Source organism: Hirsutella rhossiliensis (genome assembly GCF_020360975.1).
Source record: "Hirsutella rhossiliensis strain HR02 chromosome Unknown scaffold00011, whole genome shotgun sequence".
Taxonomy (NCBI): Eukaryota; Fungi; Ascomycota; class Sordariomycetes; order Hypocreales; family Ophiocordycipitaceae; genus Hirsutella; species Hirsutella rhossiliensis.
In genome coordinates, this window is record NW_025408677.1 from 1,535,646 (window position 1) to 1,559,946 (window position 24,301).

General features: G+C 36.7%; 1 protein-coding gene across 1 annotated transcript; it reads left to right on the plus strand.

Moving 5' to 3' along the window:
- Positions 1-208: 208 nt before the first annotated feature.
- HRG_08940 (uncharacterized protein) lies at positions 209-567 on the plus strand (the record flags this gene model as incomplete). Its single annotated transcript, XM_044867411.1, has 2 exons — positions 209-312; positions 378-567. 2 exons carry the CDS (start codon positions 209-211, stop codon positions 565-567), a joined length of 294 nt encoding a protein of 97 aa, XP_044717432.1.
- Between the last annotated feature and the right edge of the window lie 23,734 nt (positions 568-24,301).

The following is a 24,301-nucleotide window of genomic DNA, read 5'->3' on the forward strand; positions in this document are numbered from 1 at the left end:
TCATCATTATATCTATAGCTAGATAGACAAGCATCAATAGATTGCTCACTTATCCTTTCTAATCCGCAGGTGCGGACAATAGCAAGTGCGGTCGATCGTGCTGCTAAGCGTGGCCATGCCGTAGGGCGAAGACAGGGCGTTCGCGGCCGAGCAGCGGCGGCAGCACGACAAGGCGCACGCGCTATAGAGGAGGTTCACGACGGTCATCATGCTAGACAAGCAGATACGGGCCGCCGGCGACCCGGAGCTGCGGCGGCTGCTCGGCGGATCCGCGGGGCAGGACCCGTTAGACCTAGACCTACTAAACTCGAGGTGCCATAGGGAGGGCAAGCGGATTGCGTGGGAGACAGGCCTAACGGCAGTGACGCCGCTGACAGGAACCGCTGGAAACTTCACCTAGAGGCGGCGCGCGACTTCCTCTCTAAGAACAAGCAGAAGGAGGGCGCGCCGATAGGGGAGGAGGCGGTGCTAGTGCTAGGCTACGACGACGATAGCGCGACCCTAGTGCCGGCCGTCCTCGTCTTCGTGCCCGGCATGCCAGTCGTCATAAACCAGAACACGCACTAGGGGCTAAAGCCGGTGAACGGGGTTAGGTACACGGTGGTAGACGCGAAGATGGTAAAGTTAGATTACTAGCTAGATAACTAGAGATACCTACTTTCCTCGTAAAGTGCTATATTAAGTTAAAATATAAACTTATTGCTTATTTTACTACGTTTAATATATATAATTTAGTCCGGTCTAAGCTATTATAAACGATATTAATCCTTTTAGCCCCTCCTTCTAGTATAGAAAGGGAGCGGGTGCGAAAGTAGGTTAATACTAGTACTTAAAATAAAGAAACTATATATAGAGCCTACTATAAGCGGCTTACTTTAGACAAGGCCGATATTATTGCGCTAAGGAACCTAACGATATCCCCGTGCAGCGATTAGGACTTTTACGACTATATTAAATAATTATTTTCGTGAATTTATAGATTAGGCTTCGGGGCAGATAGTATTGCATCTCTATACCTACTAGCGTACGGAGACTTCTTATTCTAGGGTTATCTTAGAGGGGGAGTCGAGGTAAGTTATATACGTGCTATAGAAGAGCGGAGGAGGAACTAAAGGACCTTTAGCATCTAGAGCAATATAAATAGCGGCTAGACTTATATAAGTATTGCCTCGGCGCCGCTTTAGACACGGAGTCCCTATTATATCTTATATAATACTATATAGTAGCCGATAATTAAGATAAAGGAGAGGCTAGTATTTCGTAATTAAGTTAGAACGGAAAGACCGAAAGGAGATACCGCGTCTTATCTTATAGCTAAGGGCACTTACGTATAGCCGTAAGAGGTATTATACGGTAACTAATTAGACGATAGTTACTATAATTATTTTGCTTCTATAGTACGTATATAAATCTAACCTAGTAAGCGCTACACCGATATTACTTTATAATCTATAGCTCTAAAAAGAATATAAAGGTCTATAGTATCGTTAAGCAATAAATATTATTCGCTATGCTTTAGCTTAGTGCAATAGTGCACCTATAGGTATCTACGAGACCGCCCTAGAAACGTATTATTAAAACGCTTATAGATCTCCGCTTATAAGAGGTTGCCCTATTCCTTCCTTAGCTTAGTAAGTAGGTTATCTTCTTCGCGCGTAAACCTAGCACTCGTGCCGGAAGTCCGCCCTGCCTAACCGCTAGTCGCTCTAGTAGTCGTAGTACGGCGCGTATTGCCTATAGGAATACTTCCTTAGCTATGCAATATATAAAATAGCTATTTAAATTATACCTAGAATATACCCACGCTATCTACGATAACCCGCTTAAATATAACGTTCTATAGAGGCTACTCCTTAAATATTATAGCGGATATCCCGACGTTTCCGTCTTTAAAGGAGTCGTACGACGCTAGCGGACTAGGTATACTACGTGCTAACGTATATTTAACCTTTCGCATCGGTAGGAAACGGGATACGTTACTACTATAGCGCTAGGGCTTCGTAGTAGTAGAATTATACCTAACCTTCCGACGTTTACGCGGAGATTGCTTAGTAGGGTCGTTAGCGTCGTAGGCCACGCCGTCCTCCTAGCCGCCCCTTTCGCCGCTATTCGCCGCGGCGGGATAATACTCCGTGTCGATATATACGCCGCCGGAATAGTCGTCGTAATCGTCGGAAGTATCTATCTAATATCGCTAGGCCTTACTACTAATCTTATAATTACCTTAGGCTAGGTTACTATTACTTTAATTCGCGCTCTCGGGGGAGTATAATCCCTAAGCCTCTAGTAGTAGGTTAATTAGATACTAGGACTCGGTTTCTATACTATAGTCCTTATAGGCGCCGGCTTTAAGGTCTTATCTTACTAAAATCCCTAGGGATTACTATTTTAAGGCGTAATCCTTATATATTTCGGAAACGTTACCGAGTTATATAAGAATGCTACTCGTAGGTAGATAGTCTAGTTAATTTAGAATGCTCTTAGTAGGGCTCTACGACGCTTTATCCGCTCTAGGCAAGCTATATATAGGCGGTATCGGGGCTAGTATAGGCGAAGGCGCTATAGGGCTACTTAGGACCGATATTAATATTAATAGTCTAGTGCCTATCGTAGCCTTTCTACTAGCTTAATTAACCGTTAATAAACCTAGCCGGCGGGATTCCTCGGCCTTCCTAGCTCCGTTAGACACCGTGCTAAGGCATTCTAGCCTATTCGTTAACCCCCCGACTTATAGGTAATAAGGTATATAAGAACTTACCTATACTATTAGGGCTACTAGTCTATACTTTAGCTATAGATATAACGACGGCGTTAGCCGACGGAAGTATATTAAGAGACCGCGAGTTATCTATATCCTAACTATTACGACTATCGCCCTTACCCCTAACTTAGTTATCTATATTATTAGCCTTAGATTCCGTATTAAATAAAATCGTTATCGGCGTATCTAAATATCGCCTATAGATAGCGGGTATACGGTTTAAGCCTACCCTTGCCCTAGGGGATAAAGCTTATCGCGAGGTCGTAGAAGTAAATAGATACTACTACTACGTTAATAGCCGCGGTAGCCTTAGCTATAGCTGCTTCGTCTACCTACCGCCCCCTAAGGGAGGAACCTAAAAGGCTTAGCTATTAAGAGTAATAGTAGAAGTTATTATTAAGGTAGGCGAATCTTTTATAGGAGTAAGTAACGCTATTCGCCTATAAATAGTTAGAGAACTTTACTAAGAAGTATTATTAGGAGCATGAGTGCTAGATGCCTTAAATATACGAGCGAGCCGCGCTTACTACTCTAGCCGACGCTCCCCTTACCTCGGCTTAAATATACTCCCTAGGCTCTAGGTGCTCTCGGGCTTTCGTATTATTCTATCCGGCCGTCCGTCCGAAACAACGTATAGGGCTAGACCCGCGTAAGCTAGCCTCTTATTTCTCCCGTTTACTCTCTGCTAATTATATAGCTATTAGACTATACCGGACGCGGCTAAAAGGATACTATAGAATCCTCCTCGTAACCCTACTATAGACCGGCTTACGCTATTAGCGGCCCGTTATACTCGGCAGCTCTAAGTTAGCCTTAGGCTCCGTATATTAGTCCTTAATTAGCATTAGTGCTCCCGTCCTATTATTATATTCTACGGGCCTAGATTAAAGGATAAGGCTCGGCACCTAGTTATAGGCGTCCTTAGAGCGCCTTTTCCTAGCTTACGTTTAGCGTAGCAATATATGCCGAGTCGCCTCTACGCGACCCTCTATTAACGGCTAAAATTAATAAAAGGGGGCATAGTTATGCCTTATATAGTATATCGGAAAGAGTCCGGCCGAGGGAACGCCGGGCCATGTCCCTCGTATTAATAGACTATACGCTAGCCTTTCCTCCTTATATTATACTAGTCTATAGCGCGAAAGGGTAATTTAGCTCGTTAGGGATAGCGCCGGTCTAGCCGTGTTAGTTAATAGACCTGCCCCTTATATTACGCGTTAGCGCCATTAGCAACCGCGCATTTTCGTGACCGACTAAGGGGCTTATAGGCTTCCTTTACCTACTAAATAGGGGCTAGCGTCCGTAGGGGCAGCCGTAACGGCAAGAGATAAGACAGTCCGAGGTTAGGTTAGGGATAGAACGTATAGCTAGACGGATAACAATAGCTTTATTTAAGTTAAGGAAGGCGCACTGCGTGACGATAAAGACACGTATGCTTAGTAGTAGTAGTAGCGGCGGCGGCATTTCTAGAAGAAAGGGGCGCAGACGCGTCTAGCGGTAGAGGGCGAAGCGAAGAGGTCTATATAGAGGTCGGCGGTAGACTAGCGGTATAGGCGAGATAAAGACGGTGTGTATAAGGAAGGCGGGCGGAGGCGGAGGATAGGGTACGGTAGTAAGGGCCGAGCGTGTTATAGAAGGAGAGAGAAGTTAAGAGTATATATCGACGAGCGAGGGCAGGTATTAAGATATTTATATTCCTACTATATCGAGCGTTATAACTAGGATCACGGGGCAGGGGCGGGGTTAGGGCGGCGGCGGCGCGATACTTAATCGGCGAGGGGCCATTTCCGGAGGCGGAAGCAGCGTGTTAGAGATTACTAAAGGTATAGACTAAGTAGTTAAAGAATACTTAGGGGTTTTTCGTCCTTTTAAGACTACCTTACTCTTAAAAGCCTACTACTTATAATATCTAAGGCTTTAGTAGCGTATAAAAGAGTAAGAACTAAGCTATTTCTTTATAGCTATTAAGGCCTTATTTCTCTTTAAAATAGTATTTTACTATTAAGTAGTTAAGAAAAAAGTAAAAGGTTTCTAGCTTACTATCTTAATTAAGCTATAGTAATAGCTTTTATTTATTAAGGGCTGCTTTATATATTAACTTCTTAATAGTAAGGGGTATATCTATTAAAGCTAGTATTAAAAGGGTATTAAGGATTTAATATAAAGTCGCTCGTTAGTCTAGGTCTTATAATATCTAGTAAAATAGCTTTATAAATTTTATTTATTTATCTTACTACTAGTAAGCTTTTTCTTATAAGTATTATTAGTATAGCTCTTTTACTTATTACTATACCTATTAATACTAAGCTTTTTTTTATAATAGCTATTATTACTACTACTACCTTAGCTAGTACTACTAAGGTTTTAATATTAAGTTTAATATATTAATAGCTTATACTATTATAAGGTAAGTAAAGGGATATACTATAAGTACCTTTTATTATATTATAATAATAAGCTATATAAGATCTAGCTATACGCTATACTTACTATTATTAGATATTATTTATATATATAGCTTACTTTACCTTATAATACTATTAGCTAAGGTCTAGGCCAATACCTAGACTTATACTAAAGGTAAATACCTTTATACTAAGAAATCCCTTAATAAGGACCTTAGCCTTATTATTTAATAAAAGGACTTTATTTCCTCCTATTAAAGTATAAGTATTATTAAAATAAGATTAAGATAGTATATTTCTTATATAGAGAGATATAAGAAGTATATAAAAAATATACGAAGGTAAAATTAAAAGTAAGGGGTTAGATAAGTAAGGTAAAGAGATTTAATTCTTATAAGGGTAGTAATAAAGGTAAGGGAGTAATTATTATATTACTTTAATTATCCTTCTTTCCTCTATCTAACGCCCCTCTTTATACCTATCTAGTATCTTAATTAATAAAGAAGATCCTACTTAAAGAAGCTACTAATATCCCTTTAACTACTAAGCTTTTTATTAGTTTTTCCCTTCCTTTCTAGCCGTTACTAGTATATCTATCTTATCTCTCGCTACCTTTATAGGAAGGTATCGCTACTTTTACTTCCCTTTATACCCCTACCCTCCTTTCTATACCTCTTTTTAGCTCCTTCTTCCTTCTTTTATACCGGATGTTTTTAGCTTCCTTAGTCCTTCTTACTAAGGGATATCTCTAAGAACTACGAAATTAAGCTACGCTTCGCGATATACCCCCTTAGCTATAGCCTGCCCCTTAAGGGCATAGCTAATACGGCTTTAGGCTAGTAAGCGTATAGAGGAGGTCTTAGTCTATACTTATCCCTTACTTAAGAAATCTAGGTTTTAGCCGCGAGCTCTTTTAGACTTACTTTAGGAAAAAGGGGCCTAAGGAGAAAATTAAGTCCTATAAGAAAAGGGGTCTTCTCTAAGGATAAATCCCTAAAAAGGGGGCCTATAAGAAGAATAAGTCCTAATTAAGCTAGGGGCCCTCCTTTAAGATAAGTCTTAATTCCTCTCTTTAGCTATAAACGTCTCCTTCCTCCTATATACTATTAGCTCTTCTTATAGACTCTTAAGGCAAGCTTTTAAGGATAGCTTCTCTTAAACGTCTTCTAGCTTAATTTACTATAAAAGGATAGCTAGCTTTTACTTTAGTAAGGGCTTTATAAGACCGTTAGCTTTTATCGATACTATTAAAACCTAATAAATAGAATAAGTCCCTTTTAGACCTCTTAGCGTAACTAATACTAATAGATATTAATATACTATAGCTAGGTTAATAGCTTACTATTTTCCTTTATAAGAATCCGTATAGTTTATATAGTATTATATTCTATAGCTAATAGGGTCGGAATTTATAGTTATAGAGATATTAATAGCTAGCTAAGGAAAATCGCTTTTTTTAACGCTTTTAAAAAAGCTAGTAGCTTTGCCTCTATATTAAAAGTTATAATAGTAGCCTACTTCGAAGCTCTCTAAGTAATAGTTCCTTTAAAAAGGGATATAATATACCCCTATAAGCTCTTTCTATTTAAGAAATTATCTATAAAGGACGAATCGCTTAAATAAAGGAAGATTTTAGTAGCTTATTTCCTTTCTTACCCTCCTAAGTATAGACTATATAATCTCGTTAAATAGAGATAAAGGATAGCTCTATCTACTACTTCTTAATACCTAGGGCTAGGATTCTAGTTATGCCTAGCTAGCTAGGAGACCGTAAAAGAGATATCCGGTCTAGTAAAAATAGGTAAAAAAAGTAAGGAGCCTACCTTCTATTAATATTAGTATTTCTCTTACTCCTTAGCTTAAAAGGATAGATTAAGTAAAAGCTCTTCGTTTAATATAGGCGTAAAGGGAAGATTCTTATCGAGGGAATTAAGGAGGAATTTATAAGCGACCTTATCGATATAGGCGTCTTAAGTAAGCTAGATAGTCCGTTAGGACCTATTCTAAAGGATTTATATCCCTAGGAACTACTTTAGCTCCCTTAGCTTAGTTATCTTATACCTTTATTATAGGCCTTATATAGCCTCCTTAGTAATAGCTTCTTCCTCTTTTAGGTAGGCCTAGATAATATTATCGACGTAGAAGAAAACTATAATTTTACCCTTCTATATTATATATAGTTCCTAAGGGACTTTCTTTAAGCCTAGGGCTTTAAAAGAACCTATTAAATACTATTACTAATAAAGGAGTAATCTTTATAGTCTATATAGAGCTTTCCTAAGCTATAGAACCTTTCCTAGCTATTAGAAGCTTAGTAGAAGGTATATATAGATAACTTCTTCTTCCTTAAGTAAGTAGTTAATAAAGGCGTTAACTATATCTATCTATTTAAGCTCGAGGTTAAATTCTACTACTATAGCTATAAGGGTCTAAAAAGATATCCTTACTAGGGTAGTTGCCTTAGTAGGTAGATCCCCTTTTTCCTATTAATTCCTATAGATAACTAGCTAGGCTTTAAACTTTTAAAAGAAGCGGTGTTTATTAGTCTTATAGATAAAGACCTACTTATAGCTAAGGACCTATTTTCCTCTTACCTTTTCCTTATAGACCTCTTTAAAAGACCCTATCTCTTTATATAAAGCTAGGTAGTCTTTCTAGGCCTAGAAAAACTAGTCTTTAAAAGGGTGTCTTTTTAGTTACTTTTAGTTTACTAATAGGTCCGGGAGGTCTCTTTTATATACCTTCCTTACTAATAGTAGCTTAAAAAGCTAGCCTACTATAAACGCTTTATAGGAACTATCTTTTATTAACGTTAAGTAGAAGTTAGAAAAACGATCGAAATAAAAGAGAGGTTAGTTTTCTTTAGTAACTATATTAAGCCTTATACTATCCTTTACTTCTTAAAGTAAGGATAAAAAGGTAGCTAGGTAATCCTTTAAGAGAGGTGCTTTTCCTACCCCTTTAAGGGTCGAGATAAGAAGACTAACTAAAAAGGCTACTTTTAGATCTTCTTCTTATATAGGAGGAGGCATAGGTAGGTAGGTATATTCTAGCTCTATTACTTTCCTATAGTCTCCTTCTTTATTTAGATTATTTAATCTAGTAGCTTCCTTCTTTTTTTCTTCCTTAAAGTTAGCGTTATCCTTAACTACTTCGACGTTAGTTTCTTCTTCCGTTTCCTTATCTAAGACCTCTTCTTAAGACTATTAAGAAGGGGGGATTTAAATCTTCTAAATTAGCTAACGTTATAAGAGTAAGAAGGGCTATTAATCCCTCTTTTTATCGAAGAAGCTAGATTCGTCGAAAATTATATCCCTAGTTAAAATAACCTTTTATAAAAGAGGAATCTAAATTTAGAAGATATTTATAAAATTATAACTAATAAGGTAACTAATAAAAGCTCTAGGATTAAGCTTTCTTTTCTTTTTTCTTTTTAGCTATATATTAAGAGTTATTACGTATACCTTATAGCTATAGGTATAAAGATAGGCTAGCGAGGCCTTCTTTTTTATAAAGAGCTTAAAGGGGGATTTCTAGTCTATTCCTTAGGTAGTCCCTCTAAGGTCCTTAGGGTCTTAAGGGGTCTAGTTCTAAAGGTAATAGGCGGTCTTAACGACTTCCCTTTAAAGGTTATAGGGAAGCCTTATAGTAAGTCTTATTATATAAGCCCTTTTTATTATAGCACCCCTTAATCTTTCTACCTATCTATTCTAAGCCTAGGTATTTAATGCTAATAGAAGGGGTAAAATACTATTTTTTCGAAGCTAATTTAAGATATCCTTTATAAATAGCTCTCTATTAAACCGTATCTTCTTTACCTTATAGCTAAAGTAGGATTTTATTTAGTTAACGAAGTCTTAAAAGGTAGACTAGTTATACTTACTTAGGTAGGTCCGTAAGAAATAAGGGAAAACTATCCTTAAAAAAGCGTCTATAAAGAATTTTACCTTAACGAAGCTTTCATAGTCCTTAGAGACGTCGGTCTAGTTAACCTAAATTTCCTTATATAGCTAGTCTAGCTATAAAGGCGTTCGTTTAGAAATTCGTCTCTTAGTCTTTTTTTAGCTATAGTATTCGTATTTAATAGTCTTTAGGCCCCTTATTTATACGCCCTATTATTAGCCTAGCTTATATAAAGCTAGGGGGCCCGGGTAACTAAGTTATATATACTAAAGAAGACCGTTTCTTTAGGCTACTAAAAGAGGGTCCTTTAAAGTAAACCTATTCCTTTTAGTAAGGAAAGCTAACTTTTTAAGTAGTTCCTTCCTATAAATAGGTTAGAATTCGAGAATAAATTAACCGAATTTTTCCTCGATAGGCCTAATAGTATAATTCTTCTAGACTAGCCTTATAGGCTTAGACGTTATATCTTAAAAGATTCCTTCCTCTTAAAAAAGATAGAAGGAAATTAAGCTTATTAAAAATTAAGGGTAAAAAGCTACTCTTTTTTATCGAAGAATTTATATAGACCTATTAGGTAGTTTTATCGTAAAATTCACCCTCCTATATCCCTCTATCTATATAGTTAATTCCTTAGTAATAAGATATTCCCTTTATACCTTCTTAAAAGACTAGAATTATAAGAGTATACTATAGATATTAAGGGAGGTACTAGAGTTAAAGATAGCTAATTTTTATAGGGGATAATTAAAGGGTCCTAATAGGTAGTCTTACTAATCTATAAGGAAGATAAATACTAGATTTACTATACTAATAATTTTTCCTTAAATTTATAGTAGCGGTACTAGTTACTATTTCCTAGTAACTTAAATCTTATTTATCTTCTTTTATAATAAGGGGTCCTCCTTAAAATACTATTATACTATTTCTTATAGCCTCTTTAAAAGGTTAACTCCTTTAAGTTAGTTTTCCTTAAAGACTTATTAATAGTTTTCTAGCCGATAGGGCTTTTTATATACTTAGTAGGTAGGTCGATTCCTCCTTATATATTATCTCTTTAAGGAATCCTTATCTTAGTCTAGAAGGTCTACTTAAAAACCCCTCCTTTTTACCCCTTATTATTAATTTTAATAAAGAGGTTTAATTTTAACTAGTTCCTTAATTTTTCGACTAATAGACTAAAAGATCTATTAAGGGACTAGTTAGGCCGGTCTAACTAATAGGACCGGGGCCGGGCCTAGAGTAAGATATATAGCTAGGGCTAGGGCTATAGCTATAGTTAACGACGGCGTTAAAGCTCTTAAGAAAGGAGGAGCTAAAAGGGCAATAGCTATAATAGTAGTAGTAAGGGCTATAGTAGCTATAAGTCGAACTATCTAGGTTAAGTACTAGCTATTATAGAGTAAGTAGAGGTATATATATAGGTACCGTTTATAGGATAATATTAATAAGCTATATAGAGCTCTTCTATACGCGGCTAGCCCGCTATTATATATATAAGATCCGGCCCTTTATATATAACTATATAGCTTAAGCTATAGCCTAAGCCTATTACTTATAATAGTTAAAGACTCTTATATAATGCCCTCCCTTAAGCGCGGCGTAGGGCTACCTTATTAACGGCTCCTATATAATTAGGCCTATGCCGCTAGCTCTTCCTTACCCTTTCCTATTAATCGAGCTAGCCTTACTAGCCTTATTATCCCCGCGCCCGTTAGCCTAGGTAGCCGGAACCTAGCTCTATACTTATTAGCTAGCTAGCCGTTTAAATAAGGGCGTAACCTATTATATACGCCCCTAAGTAGCCGGCGGCCGGTCTAGACCTACGTAAGCCTTAGGTTACCCGTCCCTTTTACCTTAGGTAGTATCCTTTACTAAGGGGTATATAAAGCGGTATCCCCCTTTTCCCCCTTCCCTTCCTTCTCTCCTTTTTTTAACTATAGTAGTAGTATTAATAGGTAAGTTCCGCTCTACCTAAGGTATTAGTCTATTCCTAGCTATATAGGCCGCTCTATTAATATATACTTATAATAATAATAGTAGTAGTAATAATAGCCTTAATAATAATAATAACTTTAACTAATAAGTTCCGCGCCCTACTAAGCGGGAGGCCGTATTCCGTTAAGCTAACTTCCGCGATAGATATATCTACCTCTCTCTCTCCTACCTCCTCCTTCTTAGAGCGTACGGAGTCGTTCGTCGACGCTATACTAGCCGCGGCTAACGATAACTCCGCCGCTACCGCCGCTCCTACCCGCGCCGCTACTACTACTCTTACCGCCGCCGCCGCCGCCTCTACTACGCTATTCGCCCTTACGTTGCCCCTTAGGGTAACGACGCTATCCCCGCCGCTACTTATAACGCCCGGCCCCTTAGCCCCCGCCTCCGTCTCTACTACCCCTATAAGTCTATAGTTAGGTAAGCGTAATAGACTTTATCCGCTAACCTCTTATAGTATAAGCGCTAAGTATAGGCCGGCGCTACCCGCTTAGCCCCCTATATACGTTATACGTCGTAGGAGCTCGACTACTCCGACTAGGCCGGGCGCCGCCGCGGCGGCAGCTACTATTAGTACGCGCGCGCTAGCCGCGCCTATAAGGCGGCGCCTCCCGTCCTACTTACTACGGCGTTAGCTTAGAAGGCCGGCTTATATAGGTAGGTATAGGGGGCTACTAAGAAGCGCCTTACTACTGCCGCCGCCGCTTACTATAACCTCCGCGCCCTTAAGCGATAAGGCCTTATACCTAAGTAGGTCCTTACTCCTCCGCTCCCTTACTTCCGCTTTTAACGTACCCGGTGCTAGGGATACCGCCTCTATTGCCCTATTAGCGGTCCCCTTAGCTATGCCCGCCTCCGCTACCGCTGCTACCCTTACTACCGCCGCTAGCCGCCGCCCCTCTACCTTTAGAGCCGCCGCCGCCGCTAACTAGCTTATAAGCTTAGAGGGCCGCCTTAGCGCCTTAAAGACCGCCGCCGCCGCTAATAAGAAGGAGGAGGCTAACGAGGACAACGATAATAAAGATAATAATAAGGGTAATAACGATAATAAGGAATAAGCCTAGGTAGTTTAAGGGCTCCGCCTTATAATAAACGCTATTTTTATCTTTACTTATACTATTATACTTATATTACTTATATTACTATAACTACCCCCTTTACTTTACCTACTTTATAGTCTTAGCCTAGGCCGCTATTAGTAGTTTACTAGTCTATCGTTCTCGCTTACTAGTTTATATAGGGCCTTAAACTTATTAAGGGCTATAGCTCCCGTAAACTTATATATAGGTTCCTATATAGGGTTAAGGTACCTGCGCTACTTAACGAGAACCTCCTAGCGTTTCCCTTAGCTTACCTTCTTTAGCGTATAGCCTATATCTCTTTAACCTCGAATTTATTATCTCCCTTTACCTTAAATATAAGCGGTTAAGCGTCCGCTACTTCTTATCTAAGTAGCGGGTTAGAGGAGGCTCGGTAAAGGAGGTTAACGTTAACCTTATTATAGACCCCTATTAAGAGACTATTAAGCTTAACTACCTATAAGCTAACGACCCTTTATACTATAAACTTTATATATAGCTAGTCTAGCTTCTTCTTTAGTCGCGCTAACCTATAGTTATAGAGGTCGAGCTATACTTTATCTCTTACTATAAACCTATCCGCTAGCGCCTTAGTTTTATTAGCGTGCCGCTCCTAATCCTATACTATAGCGGCTATCGCGGATTAATAGTATTCTATAGTTTCTTATAGCTTTTATATAAACGTAGAAGCGCGGCTCTTTAGTAATATACTACTATACTACTTTATTACTACGTTTACGGTAAACGGGATCGGGGAGGGTAGCTTAAAGCTATATATTATAAAGAAGGGGGCTATCTTAATAGAGGTTTATAGTCTACTATTTAGCGCGAGCTAAGTAGCAGGGAGCTAGCGGTCTTAGTCCGCTTAGTTATAGGCTATAACTACTTATAGGTATACCTACGCTTCCTAGTTAACCTTCTTAGGTCCCTTATTAGTTTATAAGTAATAAGCTATACTAAGTAGCTATATAATCTAAAGTAGCTAGTATAAGTACTATTAAAAGCGGCTAGTTTAGTTTAACCCTTTATCGCTTATAATAGAGGCCGGCTAGCTATATAAGTAGGCCTAGTACTAAAGAAAGCGCTCTATATAAGCTTTTATATCTATAAATAGTATTAGCTTTAGTACTACTAATTTACTAAGTCGGTCCTTAATTACTTATATATAGCGGTTACCGCCCTTTATAAGCGGGAGGTCTATTATAAAGTCTATCTATATATATATATAAAACCGGTCTAGTACTAAAAGCTACTTTAGTAGCCCCTTAAGCTACGCCTTTTAGATCTTTATATAGCTATAGATATCGTAGTTATAGAGGAAGCGACGAACGTAGTACTATAAGAGGGGCTAGTAAAAGTCCCTTATAAGGCCTACTACTATACCCTATCTACTTAGGTAACCTATAACGCTAGAGTTATAGATAAGTTAGACTAGCCTCTCTTAGAGCTTATTTATTTATCTAGCTCTAGCGGTCCTTCTTTCTCCTTAGCTTCTATAGTATATAGTACGCCCGGTACCTATAGTCTCCCCCGCTAGCGTAGATACCCCTATAGGTTAATATAGTAGTCGGCTACTTATACTTTTAGCTTTAGCTTCGGATTTAAGCGTCGAGCGCCGGACTTAATAGCGCGGTATACGCCCTTATAGGTACGGTCTAGAGCCGCTATCCTATCCTATAAGCGTTAAAGGGCCTTATCTTAGAATACTCTCGCCGCGCACGCCCTTAGGCCGGTCTATCTCTCCTCGCTAGACCGAGGTAAAGGCGCGGGGGGAAGCTTATTCGCTAGCACCGCGTCTTCCTTTACTAGGGAAGCTCCTATATAAGTCTATAGTGCTTCTTACGGGATAAGCTATAGATCCTAGGCCTTAATATCCGCTCCCGTCGGCTAGTCTTAATCCTTTTAGAAAAGCGCGTTTAGGACTATAGAGTCCCGCTTAAAGCGGTACTTAATTAAGAAGTTAAAGCGTAAGAGATACTCCGCTTAGCGGGCTTACCGCTTTAAGAGGTACTAGCGAGTTATAAAGTACTTAAGGTTCTTATAGTTTATAAGAACCTTAAAGCTCTTATAGCTCTAAAGCTCCGCTTACTATTACTTAAGGTAGCTAATAATCGCTAGTATCTCCTTATCGTAAATAGCGTAATTCCGCTCTACTAAGGTTAGCTTATAAGAGTAGAACGCTATTAGTTACTTCTGCTTATCTACCTTCTAAGAGAGCGTTCCTCTAAGTACCTAGCCGCTATAGTTTACTTTAACTAATATAGACTAGTTAAAGTCCTACTAAAGTAGTACTAAGGCTTAAGAAAATAGGTTCTTAAGTATATAGAACGCTCCTTCTTATATAAGCCCTTAGTAAAAGGCGGTCTACTTCTTAGTAATCTTATTTAAGGGTATTATAATATAGGAGAAGCTCCTAATAAATATCTTATAATAGTTCGCGAACTTAAAGAAGCTCTATACGCCTATCTATATAGTTAGGGTAGCTTAGTCCTAAATCGCTTAGATCTTTATAGGATCTTCCTATATACCTATACCTATATAGATAATAAAGCCTAGGTACTTAACCCTCTTAACCTTAAATTCATACTTATTTAAGTTAAGGTAGAGCCTATAAAGTTAGAGGCGCTCTAAGACCCTTTATACTTTCTATATATAGTCCTTATAGGAGCTACTTATATAGATAAAGATATTATCTATATATATAGAGGCGAACTTATTAAGAAAGTCCTAAAGTATATTATTAATATAACGCTAAAAGGTAGCGGGCGCTCTTAAGAGGCTAAAGGGCGTTATAAGCTACTTAAATAAGCTATAGTATATATAGAACGCCGTCTTTTACTTATTACCCTCTAAGATCTATACCTTATAAAACGCCTATTTTATATTTAGCTTTATAAACTACTTTACCTTTAAAAGGTTATAGAGCGTATCTAAGATTAAGGGTAAGGGGTAGCGGTCTAGCCTTATAATTATATTTAAAGCCCTATAGTCGTAATAAAACTATATCCCGCCCCTTAGTTTATATATAAATAAGACTAGCGCTCTTACTTTAGAGCTACTTACTTAAATAAAACCCTTATTTAAGAGGTCCCTTAGTATCTTTTTTAGTACTAGTAGCTCCGTATATAATATATTATATAGTAGTCTAAACGGTATAGGTAGTTCCTACCTCTTCTTATTAATATAAAGTATAATCTTATAGTCTACCCCTAGCTTATATAAGTTAAGCTTATTTACTTCTTAGGACTTAAATAATAGTAGGAGGTCGTAAAAGCGCTCTAGTATCTACTACTATAGCTTAGAGGGCGACTTTAGCTTTTTCGCCTAGAGGGCCTTATCGATATCCGCTAGGCTAACTATATAGACCGCTATATTAGCCGCTGCCCGGCCTTCCTCCTACTTTAACCGTTATATAGCTCCTATAAAGATAGAGGTAAGGACTTCTTATACTAAGTATAAAGCTCGCACGCTTAGTCCTATACTTATAGAACTATTATTATAGTAGACCTACCGTTATATAGGCCTAAACTATAGCTTCTTTTAGTATAGAACTAAGTATAACTCTATATATAATAACTAAGGTTTCCTAAGGATTAAGGGAAACTCTAGTTAGGGGATTATATAGGCTACGATAAGCTTATAATAACTATTAACCTTTATAGCTAGCTATATAATACCCTTAATTACCGCACCCTCTATTACGCTTAAGGCGCCCTTTACTCGCCTTAGGGCGATCTTTTCTACTAGCACTTATATCTTTTATATAAGCGCCTCGTTAACTACGGCGTAGTATTAGTAGCCCTTATCTATAAGGGCGGCGATAGGTAAAGAGTTATTAACTATAACCTATATTAAAGTAAGCTCCTCTTTTATATAAGCGGATAATTCCTCTTTCTCCTTTATTAATACTAGCAATTAAGGCTCTAGAGCCTATCTTTACTCTAGAGCTACTCTTTTTCCTCTAAGCCTAAGGGAGCGGAGTCCTCTTTATCGTCTAAGGTAAGGAGCGGTTCTATCTTCGCTACTTAAACTACTATAGGCCGCTTAGCTAAAAAGAAAGGGCATTTTAATATAAAGTATATAAACGCGCTATAATATAGGTAGCGGCCGTTAGCCTTCCTTTTCTTAATTTCCTTACTTATTACCTACTTCGCCCGCTACTTAGAGAGCGGGATAGTATAAGGGATATTTAATAATAACTTCCTACCGCGTTTAGCTTAGTCTATATAGGTAGCCGATATTAAGGTATCTCCGTTAGTATTAATAGTCGGCTATTCCTCTTATAAAGGGGTAGTAATCCCGTTACCGCTATACGGCGTGCGCTTATAAAGCTTCTAAAAACGTAGCGTCTACTTATAGCCCTATACTACCTTTATTAACTAGCTTATATACTCGCCGTAGTTAGTAGGTATAATTATAAGGATAAGTAGCTCTTATAGGGCCGGCGTAATTAAGTTCTATAACTATATAAGCTTTACGCTATCTTCCTATACTATAGTTCCCGCCGCTCGTAAGAGCGTCTCTTTAAAGTTAAGGAGGAATTCGCTAAAGGTCTACCCGTCTTTTTACTTAAGGGTCTATAGCCTATCCTATACCTTCTCCCGCTCTTATACGTTATCGAATATATATATAAGGTATTAGAAGAAGTCCTATAGGTCGCGTCTACTTCTAGGGCCGCCCTTATCCTAGAATCTAGAGATCCGCTATATTTAGGGCTCTAGTAGTATATAAAGGAGTAAATACTACGCTATATTATAATAGCCGTTTAGGCCCTATTTCTTATTTATTATAAACTTTATCTATAGCCGGCTAAGGAAGAAGTAGAAGGACTTAAGCTTACCGTCCTAAGTTAGCTAGGAAAGCGGCTTCTATATTAGTAGTACTACCGCTATAACCGGTATTACTAAGGTTATAGGGGTTAACGCTAGTCTCGTAGATAGCTCCCTTAGTATAGCGAGAACCTTATTCTTCTCGCTAGCTATTATACTTTTAATCGCTTCTAGGATAGCTATAATACTTCCTATCCGCTTAAGGGGTAGCGGGGTGCTTCTTTAAGGAAGCGGCACCCTTTTTAAAGAGATATCTATTAGATCTATTAGTTAATAGCTTATACTATTATAGAGTAGGTAGAGGCGTATATATAGGTACTATCTATAAGATAATATTAATAAGCTATATAGAGCTCTTTTATACGTAGCTAGCCCGCCCCTATATATATAGGATCCGGCCCTTTATATATAACTATATAGCTTAGGCCGTAGCCTAAGCTTATTACCTATAATAGTTAAAGACTCTTATACTAGCTATAAAGGAATAAGACTACTTATTATTATACTTAAGTAGCTTATTTATTTAGTTCTTAGCTAGCTTCTTAAAATATAGTTAAGTAACCGTTACTAATAAGCTTTATTAGTAAAGATATATCCTATAACTATTAGCTAGATAGAGCTTTTATTAGGAAGTATTAGTTAGCTTCTTTAAGGATTTCTTCTTACTTAGCTAGCTACGAAGAAGCTAGTAGGTTCCTAGTAAAAAAGGCTCTTAGGTAGGCTATATAAGTCTTCTTAATACGGTTAGTTATATAGCCCCTTAAGAGAGCTATTAAGGTCTCGAGCTTTAAAAGCTACTACTTAAGAGTCTTTTCTTTTTAAAGAGAGATTAGCTTTATAGTACTAATAAATTCCGTTATTACTATATAAGTAGTAGTTAATAGCTTTATTCTATAAAGGTATTCCTTTTAGTAACTCTCGTAGTCGCTTAAGGTAGTAGAAAAAACTCTTTACTATATAGAGGTTAGCTCTAAGAAGAGGAAAGCTCCCTTTATAAATTCTATTACTCTAAGATAAAAAGGGGGCTTAAGAGGGTCCTACTTAATAGAGAAGACTAAATTATAGATAGTTCTATCTATATAAGCCTATAGCTCCTTTACTTATATATCTTAATCTTAGGGCTCTATAAGAATCGTCTTATAGACTATAGGGATAATAAAGTTATCTTTTAATATCGTTATAAGGAAGGGTAAAAAGGTTAGTTAAAAATCGGCTTTTTTAGTAAAAGGGGTAAAAGGATATAAAAAAGGTGCCTTTTATAGTAGCTAGAAAGTATAAGAATTCTATTCCTCCTTACCTTATAACTCTTATATAAAGAGATATAAGAAGTATATAAAAATATATAAAGGGAAAATTAAAAGTAAAGGGTTAAATAGGTAAGGCAGAGAGATTTAATTCTTATAGGGGTAGTAATAAAGGTAAGGGAGTAATTATTATATTACCTTAATTATCCTTCTTTCCTTTATCCAACGCCCCTCTTTATACCTATTTAGTATCTTAATTAATAAAGAAGATCTTACTTAAAGAAGCTATTAATATCCCTTTAACTACCGAGCTTTTTACTAGTTTTTCCCCTTCTTTCTAGCTATTACCGGTATATCCGTTTTATCTCTCGCTACCTTTATAGGAAGCTATTACTACTTTTACTTCCCCTTATACCCTTACCCTCCTTTTTATACTTCTTTTTAGCTCCTTCTTCCTTTTTCTATACTAGATATATTTAGCTTCCTTAGTCCCTCTTACTAAGGGATATCTCTAAAAACTATAAAATTAAGCTATGCTTTATAATAATATTTACCCTTAATTTAAGGAAATAAAAGTAGTTTTAAAGGATATACCTTTTTATATTATATAAGAACTTAAATACTAAGTCCTTTTTTCTTTTTATTAATATAAAGGAAGTATTTCCTTAGTATACTTTAGACTTAATCTCTTTATAATTAATATTATTATTATTAATTTTATACTAAGGACCTAGCTAAAGGTATCTAAAACTTTAGTATTAAATAAAAAGAGAAAACTAAAGTACTTAAGGGAAAACCCTCCCCTCTTTTAATATAGGTCTACCTTAAACGAGGTTATAGTAGTAGTATATAGGAAATTTACGCTAGCTACTATAGGCTCCCCCCGCGATATTATATCTTAGTATAGGCCCTCTTAAGCTATAGCCGCTACTATCCTAAGCGGCCGCGGCCTAGGCTTACTAGCCTAAGCTTAGGGTTATAGGTAGTAGTCTCTCTTTAAGGGCCTAACTTATAGGCGCCTTTATTTACTATAGCTCCCGCGTTACTACTATATAGCCGCGGCCGCGTTAGCTTATTAGTCTATTAGTTAGTAGGGTAGGTAATATCCGGTTACCGGGCCGGGCGCTAGTATAGGTCGCTCTTAGGTAGGGCCGGCTAATCGAAATTTAGTCGGCTAGCTCTATTAATCGAAAATCGGTTCCTATCCGGCTATATAACTTCCTAATTAAGGGCGCGGTAGCCTATATTTACCCTCTATCGCGTAGTTATTAATTACGCGCGCCTAGCTCGTATATATATATACTTACCCTCCCCCCTTAGTTTTATTTATATCTCCTCTTATCTCTTTATTAGCTATCTCTTTTATAAGCCCTACTACTATCTCGCCCGCTTTATTTCTATAACTCTAGGTCTCTTTAGCGCTATATTTAGTTCGCTTATTATTATATCGTAATATATAACTAGGAAGCCGACTTAGGTAGTAGTAGCTCGCCTCCTCTAAAACCCCTTCCTTATAAGAAAGTCGCTACTATAGTAGGATTAAAGCGCTCTATCTTATATTTTATATATATTAAGCGTCTTATTAATAGGCTTACTTATAAGTCCTTTACTAGCTATTAAAACTAGTCCTATAAGTATTAATCTTAGTTTTATCTTAGGTTATTCTACCTTTAGGATTTTTTACTAACTTTAATAGCTATAAAGGCTAAAGCGTATATTACTTACGCTAACTTTAATTAGTCTTATTATTAAGTAAGTAGCTCTATTATACTATAGTACTATTTAAGTTTAATACTAATCTATATTTTAGATTACCTTTAAAGGTAAATAAGCTATATATACCCTTTACTAAGTATAGTCTAAGGTCGATAGCCCCTTCCTTATTAAGGGTTTAGTATAAAAGCGCTTTTATCGCGTTACTTTAGAAACTTATATTTACGCTAGTTAAAAGGCCCTTACTATTAAAGGTAAGGGCGCGTTAAGCGAGTCCGCCCTTAGTCTAGCTATAGTTACTAAGAATATCGAGACGCTTATATTAGCTTTTACTTATTTTATAGATAATACCCGCTATATATATAAGTCCTTAGAAAAGTACTTAGGTAAGTTTAGTAATACTATTAAGACCTTAGCTTAGGTTAAGCCTAAGTTACTCTTAGTTACCTAAAAGACTTTTATAGCGGTTAACGATCTCGCTAACTATTTTTATCCTATTACTAATAACGACCTTAATAGTAAGGATAGTAGTTTTAATCTTACTAAGCCCGGTCTAGCCTTAGTCCCTATTAATAAAAGGAAGGGTAAAGGTAAGGGTAAGGTAGCTACCGCGCTTAAGGCTCTATTTAAGGGTAAGGCTAAGGCGTCCGCTACTATCGCTATACCTACTATTATTATAAAGCTAGCTTAGGAGCCTACCGCGTCTCCCTTTATTAGCTCTAACGCTAAGCTATAGCCTAGTAGTTCTCCTAGCGCCGAGCCCGCCTTAAAGCGTCCTTATCTTACGTCGCTTACTAATCCTATTAACGCTCTTAACTTTATTTAATAGCGTCTTTATAGCCGTCGCGGTTTAGTCTTAGCTAAGATTATTGCTAGTCTTAACCTTAATTAGATCTAAGGTTATAATATAGGCCGTAGTAAACGCCTTAGCGCCGCCGCCGGTATAGGTCCTACCCTTATATAGACCTTAGTTATTACTCTATCTTATAAGCTAGCCGTATAAGCTAGCTTTAGTTTAGGTTTAAGGTTAGGCCTAACTAGTTATTATTAGGCTTCTTATAGCGGTAGTAGTCCCTATACTCCTTATAAGTCTTAAGTTACTCTTTCTTATACCCCGCGTACTACCTTAAGGGGGTCCTATTATTCTTACTATAGTAATAAAGCAGACGTTACTACTAATAAGTTAAGCTAAGGTTATAGTTTAAGGGGCTAGTTATTAGCTTTATTATAGTTTAGTTTTAAGTTAGGTCTTATTTAATTATAGTCTTTTAGTAGTAGGTCTTATTCTATAGCTATTAAAGCTAGTTTAGTTAGGTTATATTAGTTTTATTTAGTTTATAGTTTAATTAATAAGGTTTATACTTAGTCTAAGTTTAGTTTAATTAATACTATAGTCTTATTATCCTAAGTCCTCTCCTTTCTTAGATCGCTTTAGTAAGGGGGGGAGTAGTTAGCTAGGGTAGTCTTAGTTAGGGCCGCTCTATCTCTAGCATAGCCCTAGTCTTACTATTTAGTATATCTATATATAGCCTCTAAGCTAGGTCGAACTAATAAAGCCTACCTAAGTAAAGGAGCTATTATACTAGTAGCGCTACTATCTTTTTCCTTTAAAGGCCCGCTCTTATATTACTTATATCCTAGGCCTATATTAAGAGGGACTCCTTTACCTCCTTTATTAATAGGCAGTTAATTATTATATAGTAGATAGTATCCCGTTTTTATCTATAGGTATATATTAGTAAGACTATACTAAGGACCTATTAGTTAAAGAGGAAGTTATTAAGCCCGATCTTTCCTATATATATCTAAGTAGTTACTATACTAATATACTTAAGGAGGCCCTTATATTAGTCTAGCGTTATTGCCTTATTAAACTATAGTAGGAAGTTAAAGGGGTAAAGGGTAGTTTAATATTATTAAATCGCGTTTTCCTTAGTATTCTATTAAGCGGCCTATTCTTTATTTAGCCTTTTAAGCGACTTAGCTTTATCTAAGAGGTCGTCCGATCCGATCCTATCTAGCTCTAGACCCCCCTTATCTCTTTTATAAGGGGGGGCCTACTAAGTAGTAGCGCTACTAAGGGCCCGCTTTCTCTTTAGCGTCGCCTCCTCTTAAGTATACCCGCGACCGCGTTAGATATACGTTAAATTTAGCTTAAGAGCCCTAAATCCTCTAACCTTTAAAGGGTATTTATTATTCTTTAGTTTAGGTAGAAGTCGATTAAAGGCACCTATACCTTTACTTTTACTTAGTAGACTAAGGTCGCGCGGTAAGCGCCCGTTACTACTTAAAGGTAAGCTAACTAGTTTTATACTAAGTCCTACGTAATCTTATATAGTTTCCCTTTTATAGGCGTTATCTTATTATAAGGAACGGTGTTCCTACTATAAATAAAGCAGCTATAATATACTCTCTCGATTATATAAGCTAATAAGTAGTATATTAATTATAGATAAAATCTTATCCTATAGAGTAAGAATCGCTCGTTATTTTATATGCTATTATGCATTAAACGGGTTGCCGGCTATCGTATAATCGGGAATCGAAGGAACAGAGCTAGCTTAGAATACTAGCTAAGACCTCTTAAGAACACCGGCACGACCAACCTCCTTTAAATACGAATATTAATGGAACCAAGATACTTTTAGATTTACTTAAGGTATCACGGAATTTCCTAGTCTTAGGGCTATACAGCAGCCTAAATCTAGTCCCGAAAGGTTCTTCCGTTTAGCTATAATTATATATATAAGATAGTATGTCCGCTAGTAGATAGATAGAGAATTATTAACTTTAATACCTCTTCTATATACTAATATACTACTAATAAACTCCGTTGAAAATCCTACCTTATACTCCTTCTTCTACCCTATTACGTAGTCCTACGTAATTCCTTAATTTCCTAAAATCCCGCTTTTACTTATATACCTTAAGACTTATAGAATATAACTATAGTATAAGAGATTAAGGACCGGATTACCTTACTATAGACTTCCTTAGTACGAGGTAAGGTATAGCCTTATATAAACGCCGCGAGCTTAGTTAGGGCTATAGTCTAGCGTTTTATTTTTACTTAAAGCTATTTTAAGTATACTTTTTAATATAGTTTCTAGTATACCTAAACCCTTAATAAGTAGGCCTCCTAGACTAGTATTACTATATTAGACCTAAGGTAAACTAGCGTTATTATTACTTATCTCCTTTATATAAAGTATATTAACTTACTCTTTAATAGTTTAAAAGTAACCGCGAACTTAGCCGCTTAATCTATATATACCTTCTAGGCCTCCTTTAAGTATACTACTATTATAGCCTCGTTAGGTTTAATACTAATAATATTTATATTATCGGCGAAGCTAATAGTATAAATACTATATATTATTCTAAGCTTTTTATATAAGGGGGTTATATAATATAAAAATAGGATCGGGGATAAGGGGGAGCCTTAAAAGACTCTTATTAATACTTAAGTTAGCTCTAAGGTCCTTATATTAAAGTAAAAGGTTAATCTTCTATTACTTATAAAGCTCTATATTAAGCTTATAAGCTATCTAGGGTATCCCTAAAGCTTTAGTTCCCTTATAAGCTTATTATAGTTAACTATATTAAATACGCCTTTAATATCTAGCTATAAGAATAATATAATACCCCTCTAGGCCTAGGTTATACGTACTAGTTTTATTACTAGTAAGATCGCTACCTCTATAAAGCGCTCCTTTTTATTTCTTATTTATCTATTTAATAAGATACCGTTTACCTTTATAGCTCTTATAATCCTTTAAGCTAGTATCTACTTAAGTACTTTCCCTATTATAGGTAAGAAGGAGATTAGTTTTTATCCCCTTACTATATAATAGGCTTCTAGCCTCTTACTTAGCTTTTAAATTACTATTACGTTCGCGCTATAAAACTATTTTAGGAAATATAAGAGTTAAGTATAGGCGTTAAAGATCGTAGCTAGTTACTAGACTAAGGCTAGTCTATACTTCTTAATAAACCTTAAAAGGACGCTATCTAACCCCGCTACTTTCTAGCTTACTATCTTACTTAGCGCTACTATAATATTAGCTAGCTAGATCTATTAGTCGACTATAAATATCGCCTTAGCTATAAGCTAAGGTAGCCCTTAAGTTATATTAGCCTTTAGTAAGAAGAACTTAGCTATTAATATCTAGGCCTTTTTATTAAAGGTTTCTATTAATTAGACCTTACCTTCCTTAACTAATAGTAAGATATAAGTTAGTTTTAGTAGTAGCTTACTATAGAGTTTAGCCTACCTCTTTATATTTTAGAGCTTAGTATTATTAGCGCTAATTTCCTTTAGGAACTTACGCTAGTAGGCCCTCCTTACTTTATAAACGGTTTACTTCTAAGC